Consider the following 12,546-nt stretch of genomic DNA (forward strand, 5'->3'; position numbering starts at 1 on the left):
CAATTGCTGGACATAGATGTTGGGTCAGGGCAGGGATAACTTCTTAAGAAAGGGTTTAATGGTTGTGTGTAGGGCGGACGCATGGAAGTTCAGGTTCTGGTGCCCAACCCAAACTTTATTCCAAAGTTCTGTTCGGATAATAGAACTATACCCGAACTTGAACCAGAACCCAAACTCCATTGGAAACAATGGTAACCCGAACTTTTGAATTCTCTCTCTCCCTTTTCTTCCAACCCCAAACATTGCAATGCGCTTCTGGAGTTCAGTGTTTAGTACTTCACACTAACTGTCCAGTACGACCCACAAACTTATAATTTAGGGTTCCCTCATCTCTAGTTGTGTGTTTGGTAGGAAGGTAAAACATCATCGGTTGCTGATTAGCTAAAGAGATGGATTAGGGATTGGGTATGCAGGGTGGTGAGGTGGGGCATGAGCTGGGATAAGATGGTGATGAGGTGTGATTTTTAATATCTGCAAAGGGTCTGAATCCATATTAATGTCTATGTATGTAGAATGGGAGGTCACAAAGTTCCTGTAGGTGTATTGTGTAGTCAGATTTTTTATTTTTATGGAATAATTCTAGAATGATGTATGACTTTTTCTGTCCTCCAGATATCGTTTGGGCCCACTATGACCCTGTTGGCTTCTTGTCTGTTTCACATGGAGTTTGTCAGCCTTTGTTTGAAGAACTTCTTCTCCTTCTTCAACCACTGTCTCTTTTACCATTTGACTTGGACCTTCTGTTTGAGCACCACTTGGTCCAGATGAGACGGGAGCAGCAGCAGAAAAAGGAGATGCTCCGCGTGAAGCAGGACCTCATGCAGTCCGTTCACTCCACCATACAGCTCATGAGAAGCCGAGATGAAGAAGAACAGATGAGCCAAGAGAAGAAAAGTCTTGAGAAGACATCTTCAGAAGAGTCCAGCAGTAGCGAGAGGCCGACAGGTGAAGGTGCCGCCGCTGTGGAATTTGATGAAGAGCACAAGAAAGGGAGTACAATGGAAGTGAAGCGTGACAAGCAGGCCGGGTGGTGGTACCAACTGATGCAGAGCTCTCAGGTCTATATTGAGAATTCAAGTGATACCACCAGGTTTACACGCCAAGATAGGAGAAGGCCTGGAAATGGTGGGACACCTAAAAAAGTGCCACCACCCAGAGAGGGTGTTATCGATGGAGCAGAGGCTTGTCCTTGTGTGGAAGGAACAGTGGAAGACAAAACTTGTAAGAAAGAAATGGGTGATGAGACACAAAAAGATAATCGCAAGTCGTGGATGGGAAGTCCCCCCGAATCTGTTCTCAATGAACTTAAACGGGGGCGGGAAAAAGAGACCGGGGACTCACAAAAGACCACTCAAACCGGTGGTCAAGAGCAAGGCGCGGCTAAAGAGAATGCACAGAGCAGCCCGGCCAGGAAATGGGGACACTTATTTGGGTCGAGGAGGACTATGAGTGAAGGAAAGCCAACCAACAGGTAAGATTCAGCTCAACTGGAGGCTTTTGGATGGCACCTGAGTAGTCGTCCACAGTAACTGCACCAGCAGGATAGTGAGTGCAGCTCTGGAGTATAATACAGGATGTAACTCAGGATCAGTAATGTATGTACACAGTGACTGCACCAGCAGGATAGTGAGTGCAGCTCTGGAGTATAATACAGGATGTAACTCAGGATCAGTACAGGATCAGTAATGTAATGTATGTACACAGTGACTGCACCAGCAGAATAGTGAGTGCAGCTCTGGAGTATAATACAGGATGTAACTCAGGATCAGTAATGTATGTACACAGTGACTGCACCAGCAGGATAGTGAGTGCAGCTCTGGAGTATAATACAGGATGTAACTCAGGATCAGTACAGGATCAGTAATGTAATGTATGTACACAGTGACTGCACCAGCAGAATAGTGAGTGCAGCTCTGGAGTATAATACAGGATGTAACTCAGGATCAGTAATGTAATGTATGTACACAGTGACTGCACCAGCAGGATAGTGAGTGCAGCTCTGGAGTATAATACAGGATGTAACTCAGGATCAGTACAGGATCAGTAATGTAATGTATGTACACAGTGACTGCACCATCAGAATAGTGACTGCAGCTCTGGAGTATAATACAGGATGTAACCCAGGATCAATATAGGATCAGTAATGTAATGTATGTACACAGTGACTGCACCAGCAGAATAGTGAGTGCAGCTCTGGAGTATAATATAGGATGTAGCTCAGGATCAGTAATGTAATGTATGTCCACAGTGACTCCACCAGCAGAATAGTGAGTGCAGCTCTGGGGTATAATACAGGATGTAACTCAGAATCAATAATGTAATGTATGTACACAGTGACTGCACCAGCAGAATAGTGAGTGCAGCTCTGGAGTATAATACAGGATGTAACTCAGGATCAATAATGTAATGTATGTACACAGTGACTGCACCAGCAGAATAGTGAGTGCAGCTCTGGGGTATAATACAGGATGTAACCCAGGATCAGTACAGGATCAGTAATGTAATGTACAGTATGTACACAGTGACTACACCAGCAGAATAGTGAGTGCAGCTCTGGGGTATAATACAGGATGTAACTCAGGATCAATAATGTAATGTATGTACACAGTAACTGCACCAGCAGGATAGTGACTGCAGCTCTGGAGTTTAATACAGGATGTAACTCAGGATCAGTACAGGATCAGTAATGTATGTACACAGTGACTGCACCAGCAGAATAGTGAGTGCAGCTATGGGGTATAATACAGGATGTAACTCAGGATCAGTAATGTAATGTATGTACACAGTGACTGCACCAGCAGTATAGTGAGTGCAGCTCTGGAGTATATACAGGATGAAACTCAGGATCAGTGCAAGATCAGTAATGTAATGTATGTACACGGTGACTGCACCAGCAGAATAGTGAGTGCAGCTCTGGAATATAATACAGGATGTAACTCAGGATCAGTAATGTAATGTATGTACACAGTGACTCCACCAGCAGAATAGTGAGTGCAGCTCTGGAGTATAATACAGGATGTAACTCAGGATCAGTAATGTAATGTATATACACAGTGACTCCACCAGCAGAATATTGAGTGCAGCTCTGGGGTACAATACAGGATGTAACTCGGGATCAATAATGTAATGTATGTACACAGTAACTGCACCAGCAGGATAGTGACTGCAGCTCTGGAGTTTAATACAGGATGCAACCCAAGATCAGTAAAGGATCAGTAATGTAATGTATGTACACAGTAACTGCACCAGCAGGATAGTGACTGCAGCTCTGGAGTTTAATACAGGATGTAACCCAAGATCAGTACAGGATCAGTAATGTAATGTATGTACACAGTGACTGCACCAGCAGAATAGTGAGCGCAGCTCTGGAGTATAATACAGGATGTAACTCAGGATCAGTAATGTAATGTATGTACACAGTGACTGCACCAGCAGAATAGTGAGTGCAGCTCTGGAGTATATACAGGATGTAACTCAGGATCAGAAATGCAATGTATGTACACAGTGACTGCACCAGCAGAATAGTGAGTGCAGCTCTGGGGTATAATACAGGATGTAACTCAGGATCAGTAATGTAATGTAAGTACACAGTGACTGCACCAGCAGAATAGTGAGTGCAGCTCTGGAGTATGATACAGGATGTAACTCAGGATCAGTAGTGTAATGTATGTACACAGTGACTGCACCAGCAGAATAGAGAGTGCAGCTCTGGAGTATAATACAGGATGTAACTCAGGATCAGTAATGTAATGTATGTACACAGTGACTCCATCAGCAGAATAGAGAGTGCAGCTCTGGGTTATAATACAGGATGTAACCCAGGATCAGTACAGGATCAGTAATGTAATGTATGTACACAGTGACTGCACCAGCAGAATAGTGACTGCAGCTCTGGAGTATAATACAGGATGTAACCCAGGATCAATACAGGATCAGTAATGTAATGTATGTACACAGTGACTGCACCAGCAGAATAGTGAGTGCAGCTCTGGAGTATAATACAGGATGTAACTCAGGATCAATAATGTAATGTATGTACACAGTGACTGCACCAGCAGAATACTGAGCGCAGCTCTGGGGTATAATACAGGATGTAACTCAGGATCAGTAATGTAATGTACAGTATGTACACAGTGACTACACCAGCAGAATAGTGAGTGCAGCTCTGGGGTATAATACAGGATGTAACTCAGGATCAGTAATGTAATGTATGTACACAGTGACTCCACCAGCAGAATACTAAGTGCAGCTCTGGGGTATAATACAGGATGTAACTCAGGATCAATAATGTAATGTATGTACACAGTAACTGCACCAGCAGGATAGTGACTGCAGCTCTGGAATTTAATACAGGATGTAACCCAGGATCAGTACAGGATCAGTAATGTAATGTATGTACACAGTGACTGCACCAGCAGAATAGTGAGTGCAGCTCTGGGGTATAATACAGGATGTAACTCAGGATCAGTAATGTATGTACACAGTGACTGCACCAGCAGAATAGTGAGCGCAGCTCTGGAGTATAATACAGGATGTAACTCAGGATCAGTAATGTAATGTATGTACACAGTGACTGCACCAGCAGAATAGTGAGTGCAGCTCTGGAGTATATACAGGATGTAACTCAGGATCAGAAATGCAATGTATGTACACAGTGACTGCACCAGCAGAATAGTGAGTGCAGCTCTGGGGTATAATACAGGATGTAACTCAGGATCAGTAATGTAATGTGTGTACACAGTGACTGCACCAGCAGAATAGTGAGCGCAGCTCTGGAGTATATACACGATGTAACTCAGGATCAGTACAGGATCAGTAATGTAATGTATGTACACAGTGACTCCACCAGCAGAATAGTGAGTGCAGCTCTGGAGTATAATACAGGATGTAACTCAGGATCAGTAATGTATGTACACAGTGACTGCACCAGCAGAATGGTGAGTGCAGCTGTGGGGTATAATACAGGATGTATCTCAGGATCAGTAATGTAATGTATGTACACAGTGACTGCACCAGCAGAATAGTGAGTGCAGCTCTGGAGTATGATACAGGATGTAACTCAGGATCAGTACAGGATCAGTAATGTAATGTATGTACACAGTGACTGCACCAGCAGAATAGTGAGTGCAGCTCTGGAGTATAATACAGGATGTAACTCAGGATCAGTAACGTAATGTATGTACACAGTGACTGCACCAGCAGAATAGTGAGTGCAGCTCTAGAGTATGATACAGGATGTAACTCAGGATCAGTAATGTAATGTATGTACACAGTGACTGCACCAGCAGAATAGTGAGTGCAGCTCTGGGGTATAATACAGGATGTAACTCAGTATCAGTAATGTAATGTATGTACACAGTGACTGCACCAGCAGAATAGTGAGTGCAGCTCTGGAGTATAACACAGGATGTAACTCAGGATCAGTAATGTAATAATAGAGACTGAAACTCTGGTTTGGTACAAGATTTGTAATGTATTTACTGAGGAGTGTCTGTTAATAAACTACATCACAGTACTGGATTTGTTGTGATATTCACGTATGAATGTCTGATACAGACGCTGCAGGTAGAATCTACTTTGAGCACTTTTTCATCAGGTTTTTCTCCACCCTTATTTTGCTGTAAATGTTTGATGACCACTGATGTCTCTGGGTCTCTTTCCCGCAGGCCGCCCTCCGGCTGGCTGAGCCTCGATAAGTCTGTGTTCCAGATGGTGGCTCAGACGGTGAGCGCAGGAATCTGGGGAGAAGTAACCTCGGAGAAGGAAAGCATCGCAGCGGAAAGAGGAGCCTCATCTGTGTCCCCTTCTTCCCAGAACCAACCGTAAGTTCCGCAGCAGAACTTTCCTTACATTTTGTCATTTACAATGACAGCAAATAATATTTTGCAAGGGCTTCCTTTATGTACATACCCTGGCCAAAGCAGAGTGGCTTTTTCATGGCCCTCCAGGCCACAGTACATGCCTTACCTGAAACACCCCACCATGCTGTAGCCCTCCATTAGGTTTGAGATATTTAAACTGCACCCAAAAATCATCTCCTGACTTGTCAAAGAAACAAATAAAATGATTGATGGATTTCTGCTACTTTTCTAAATTTTATATCCTCTGTTTTTGCTATGTAATCTGACAGCAACATGATGTAGGGACATAGACCTTGATTCCAGCGATGTATCACTTATTTTACTGGGTACAGCAGTTGAGAGAGAATCACAGTTTCTCTGCTACATATCTTGCACAGCTCTGAATGCTGAGCCTTGTATTACCTCGCCCACACCACTGATTGGCTGTTATTTGTGTACACTGGATATTGACAGAAAGCTTCTAATCAGTGGTGGGAGAGCAGGGTTGGACCAGGAGGCACGAGACACATAGTCTTGGAGTGATAATCTCCTGCTGATAAAACACTGATTGTATTGGATCAGAAAAACTCAGACCAGTAAGTGACACGTAGCAGGAATGAGGGTCTCTGCCCCTACATCACTCTTATCTTGGATTACATAACAAAAACCTGCTGACAGATTCCCTTTAACTCCTTCATGACGGAGCCCTTTTTCGTTTTTGCTTTTAGCTCCCCTTCTTCCCAGAGCCATAACTTTTTTTATTTTTCCGTCAATACGGCCATGTGAGGCTAGTTTCACACTTGCTTTTTTTTGCAGCGCGTTTTTCCCGCAAAAAAACGCATTGAAAAAACGCATACAAAAGCATACAACTGCTGCGTTTTTTTCAAGCATTTTTATGAGCATGCATGAAAAAAACGCAGCGTTTTTAAGCGTTTGTATGCGTTTTTAGTGCGTTTTTACCGCGTTTGCGTTTTTTTACAACATTTTTAGGTGGCCCCTCACACTACCCAAACCATGACTTTACTAACCCTAACCCTGACCCTAACCCTAACCCTAACCCTGACCCTAACCCTTAACCAAATCATACTTAACCCTAACCCAAACCCTAAACCCTAACTAACCCTAACCCTGACCCTAACCCTGACCCTAACCCTAACCCTAACCCTGACCATAACCCTTAACCAAACCATACTTAACCCTAATCCTGACCCTAACCCTGACCCTGACCCTAACCCTGACCCTAACCCTTAACCAAACCATACTTAACCCTAATCCTGACCCTAATCCTTAACAAAACCATACTTAACCCTAACCATAACCCTGACCCTAACCCTAACCCTAACCCTGACCATAACCCTTAACAAAACCATACTTAACCCTAATCCTGACCCTAACCCTGACCCTAACCCTTAACCAAACCATACTTAACCCTAACCCTGACCCAAAACCCAACCCTAACCCTGACCCTAACCCTAACCCTGACCCTAACCCTGACCCTAACCCTAACCCTGACCATAACCCTTAACCAAACCATACTTAACCCTAATCCTGACCCTAACCCTGACCCTACCCCTAACCCTGACCCTAACCCTTAACCAAACCATACTTAACCCTAATCCTGACCCTAACCCTGACCCTAATCCTTAACAAAACCATACTTAACCCTAACCCTAACCATAACCCTAACCCTAACCATAACCCTAACCCTGACCCTAACCCTAACCCTGACCATAACCCTTAACAAAACCATACTTAACCCTAATCCTGACCCTAACCCTGACCCTAACCCTTAACCAAACCATACTTAACCCTAACCCTGACCCAAAACCCAACCCTAAACCCCCTTAACTAACCCTAACTCTAACCCAAACCCCTAAATTCCATGGTTAAAAAAAAAAAACGCATATGCAAAAAAACGCATACATGAGCATGCCAGTGCGCACATATGCGCATCCATAGGCTATAATGGCCATTTTTAGCGCAAAACGTGCGCATATGTGCGCATGCGCTTTTTTGCAGGGCCAAAAAATGCAACATGCTGCGTCTGGAAAATCCAATCGCACACCCCAAAAAAACGCAGCGCATGAAAATCGCATACATGCGCTTACAAGCGCGCAGGTATGCGCACCCATGTTAAATATAGGGGAAAAAACGCATGCGCACATGTGCGTTTTTTTCCAGCGCTAAAAAACGCAAATGTGAAACCAGCCTGAGGGCTTGTTTTTTGGAATCCCACACTTCAGCGTTTGACAGCGGCGTTTAATGGGTTAATAGCGCGGGTGGATCGCGATTCCACCCGCAGCCATTGCGGGCACATGTCAGCTGTTCAAAACATACGCCGTGATCACGTGTTATTTCCTAACAGCGGTGGTCGGTCTCCTAGGCAACAAGCTGTAAATGGAAGAAAAATGTTAATATCTCAAGGACAGATGAAAATTATAATAGTAAATTGCAAAATTGCTTATTTTTACAATCCTATCTATGATAATGGGAGTAACCCTTTAAGCTTATTAGAGTTATGTTAGGCTTCTGTGTAGAGGCCCGAGATGTACAGCGCCATTTGTGCTCGGCGTCCGGCAGGTTGCAGGCGTCTCTGCGATCTCCATGCTGCGATTCATTATGAGCCTCGTCAGTCTCGATCCGCCGTTATCTCACAGTGTTTGTGTGCGGATCACGTCCACCGTCCCGAAATCTCCGCAGACAGATGCACATTAGTTTACATGTCCGTCCTGATCAATCCTTATACCCGTCCATCACGGAGGAGGCCGCTACCTGCGCCTGTTAGTCGTTTCTTGTCTCCCATTACACAGATATGACATACCGTATACTGTATATATAATATATTAAATAAAAATCAGAAATTATCTCTGAATCTAAAGCCAAGTGTTCCCGCTTCTATGTAGGATTACTTTCAGCCACAATATCATTTTTTGGCTGTGCGGCACAATGAGGAGCGGTAATATCGATTATATCTTTTAACACTTTGTGGTGAGATACTAGTAGTAATATTCTCCATTTAGTAGTTTTATTTTGCGTTTACACCATCCGAATGTCAGCACTAATCGGCTAATTTTTTGCCTATTGCTGGACATGAAATAATCTGGGTGCACAGGCAGACGGTATTTAGCAATCAGTAATAGATCAGTCATTGAGGATAGCCTGCCATTGTTCTCTACATGTCCTGTTTACACAGTGTAATGAGCTAGTCAGAAGGATTAATCCGTCAGCAGGTTTTTCCTAGGTAATCTGAGAACACCTTGATGTAGGGACAGAGGCCCTGATTCCAGGGATGTGTCACTTGCTCAGCAGTTTGACGTAGTTTTAATACACAGGGTGGGCCAATTATATGGATCTGCCTAAATAAAATGGGAATGGTTGGTGATATCAACTTGCTGTTTGTGGCACATTAATATATGGGAGGGGGGGGAAACGTTTCAAGATGGGTGGCGCGGCCATTTTGAAGTCGGCCATTTTGGATCCAACTTTATTTTTTCCAATGGGAAGAGGGTCATGAGACACATCAAACTTGTTGAGAATTTCACAAGAAAAACAATGGTGTGCTTGGTTTTAACGTAACTTTATTTTTTCATGAGTTATTTACAAGTTTATGACCACTTATAAAATGTGTTCAAAGTGCTGCCCATTGTGTTGGATTGTCAATGCAACCCTCTTCTCCCACTCTTGACACACTGATAGACTAGCATTTCTTCTGCGGTGTTGCTAAGGGGGTCAGATTCCTTGTAGGAATGCTTGGCCCTGATACCCATAATGTGGTGGTGCACCATCTTGCTGGAAAAATTCAGGGAACGTGCCATCTTCAGTGCATAAAGAGGGCAACACATCATCATGGAGCAATTTCAGATATCCAGTGGCATTGAGGTTTGCACTGATGAAGAATGGCCCCCCTATCTTTGTACCCCATATACCACAGCATACCATCAATTATGGGGGTCAGGTCCGCACATGCCTACATGAACAGTTTCCTGGAAAGTGGATTGGTCGTCGTGGGCCAGTTGATTGGCCACCAAGATCTCCCGATCTGACCCCCTTAGACTTTTATCTTTGGGGTCATCTGAAGGCAATTGTCTATGCTGTGAAGATACGAGATGTGCAGCATCTGAAACAACGGATACTGGAAGCCTGTGCTAGCATTTAATCTGCGGTGTGGCTATCCGTGTGTCAAGAGCGGGAGAAGAGGGTTGCATTAACAATCCAAAAACATGGGCAGCACTTTGAACACATTTTATAAGTGATCATAAACTTGTAAATAACTCATGAAAGAATAAAGTTACATTAAAACCAAGCACAACATTGTTTTTCTTGTGAAATTCTCAATAAGTTTGATGTGTCACATGACCCTCTTTCCATTGAAAAAAATAAAGTTGGATCCAAAATGGCCGACTTCAAAATGGCCGCCATGGTCACCACCCATCTTGAAAAGTTTCTCCCTCCCATATACTAATGTGCCACAAACAGGAAGTTGATATCACCAACCATTCCCATTTTATTTAGGTGTATCCATAAAAATGGCCCACCCTGTACAATCATTGTTTTATAAGCAGGAGATTATCACTCCAGGACTAGATGTCTTGTACCTCTTGCTTCCCCGCTGATTGGCTGTTATTTATGTACACTGTATATTGACAAAAAGCTACTAATCAGTGGTGTGGGCGGGGTTATACAGAGCTCAGCATTGCAAGCACTGCTAGATCTACAGCAGAGAAAACAGGAATTGAATCAAAACTGCACCAAGCAGCCCAGTAAGTGACACATCGCTGGAATCAGGGTCTCTGCCTCTACATCATGCTACTCTCAGGTTACATAGCAAAAACCTGCTGACAGTTTCACTTTAAGCAAACCAAAACATCTTTCTGCCTGATGAACAAGCATTTTACCTGTTTCTCAGGTGATTGACATCCTGTTTACACTGCATGAAACCCATGTTCCTGATAATATAGTGTAAATGTCCCTTTACCTGCAGTCATATGTGAGAACACAGATAACACAGTGATGCCTTTTAAAGACCGTAAATACTGACATACACACACCCATTGTACTCAATGGTGGAACAGACATGTCAGATTTTTCACACTGATCAGGTATGACATCCGTGTGTCATCCATGTGACACGTCCCGACACCTGGGAAAAAGTGGTACAGTTTGTGCTGTTCCCAGGCGCTGGGTACTGAAGACAGCTCTGATTATTGTCGCCTGGTCTCCCTGAGATCAACGCAACCAGGCGACAATGATGGGAGTTGTATTCAGCCCTTGATGTGTACATCATGTTTAAAATAAAGAATTTGTTTAAAAAAATGGCGTGGACGCCCTCATAATTTTAATAACCAGCAGAGGGAAAGCCCACGGCTGGGGGCTGATGTTACTAATCTGAAAAAGAGAACAATGTCCCAAAAGGTTCCCAGGCTATTAACAGCTCACAGCTGTTTTCTTAGTCTTTACTGGTTAGTTTATGGAGGACCCCAGAAAAAAAATGTCGTAGGGTCCCCCCATAAATTCTAAACAGCAAAAGCTAAACAGACAGCTGTGGATTGATTTTAATAGCCTGGGAAGCTGCCAGGGATATTGTCCCCTCACCCACCCCAGATGGCGCATCCACAAGATGCGCCAATTCTGGTTCTTAGCTTCGCTCTTCCCACTTGCCCTGGTGCGGTGGCAAATGAGATAATAGGGTTGGGGTTGATGTCAGCTTTCTATTGCTAGCTGACATCAAGCCCAGGGGCTAGTATGGAGAGGTGCCCCATAAACATATTGTAAAAAATTCACAGCAAGAATAAAGTCATTTATTTGAAATAAACACACCCCACCCTAATTATCCCATTTATTACTGTAAAAATGTAATTAATAAAAAACGTATTCCTCAACTGTCCGACGACAATCCATTTGTCCACGAAGAAGTCCAGCTCTGCTACATCTGGATTACATGGCTGAGCAGTGGCATGATGTGACTGCTCAGACATGAATCCAGGAGGTGCTGAGCGTCAGAGCGCAGCTTTAGTGTCATAGAGGTTACTGCCATGCGCAGTTCAGTGTGAGCCAGCCAATGATCTGCGATAACTTGCAGGACGTCACTACTAGCGCCGTGAATAATCTCTCACAGTGCTGGCGGTCATCTCAATGAGACCACCGCAGTTCATCAGGCCGCTGACAATTAGCTGCCCTTGGGAATGCAGCTTCAGTGACCGGCGGTAACCTCAATGACGTCACCGCAGGTCACTGAAGCTGCACTCTGACGCTTAGCTCAGTGCCTACTGGATGTCTGGCTGAATGGTATGGTATCCAGACATCCAGATAAAGCAGAGAGAGATTACGGCGTGGGACAAATGGATTATTGTCGGACAGGTGAGGAATATGGTGTTTTTTTATTTTTTATTTATAGTGTAATAAATGAGAAAAATAGGCTCGGGAGTGTTTTATTTCAAATAAATTATTTTATTCTTGCTGTGTGTTTATTTAAAAACTTACTCTGGGATTAGTAATGGGGGTGTCTTATAAACCAGGGTTCCCCAACTCCAGTCCTCAGGGCCCACCAACAGATCATGTTTTCAGGATTTCCTTAGTATTGCTCCGGTGATAATTGCTTCACCTTCGCAATACAAAGGAAATACTGAAAACATGACCTGTTGGTGGGCCTTGAGGACTGGAGTTGGGGAACCCTGTTATAGACGCTTCTCCATTACTAACCCCTGGG

At 43.8% G+C, this 12,546-nt stretch overlaps 1 protein-coding gene across 4 annotated transcripts in view; it reads left to right on the top strand.

Annotated features, from left to right (window-relative positions):
• RUSC2 (RUN and SH3 domain containing 2) overlaps positions 1–12,546 on the top strand; it is a 106,270-nt gene that overhangs the window by 88,676 nt on the left and 5,048 nt on the right. For all 4 annotated transcript variants that reach the window (XM_073553160.1, XM_073553162.1, XM_073553163.1 and 1 more), the window contains 2 exons: positions 613–1,471; positions 5,667–5,822. In XM_073553160.1, coding sequence (XP_073409261.1) covers positions 613–1,471; positions 5,667–5,822 — 1,015 coding nt within the window. The remainder of the gene's footprint in view (positions 1–612; positions 1,472–5,666; positions 5,823–12,546) is intronic.

The sequence above is a fragment of the Dendrobates tinctorius genome, unplaced genomic scaffold (assembly GCF_039654945.1).
Source record: "Dendrobates tinctorius isolate UK_male_01 unplaced genomic scaffold, ASM3965494v1 ptg000197l, whole genome shotgun sequence".
Lineage (NCBI taxonomy): Eukaryota > Metazoa > Chordata > Amphibia > Anura > Dendrobatidae > Dendrobates > Dendrobates tinctorius.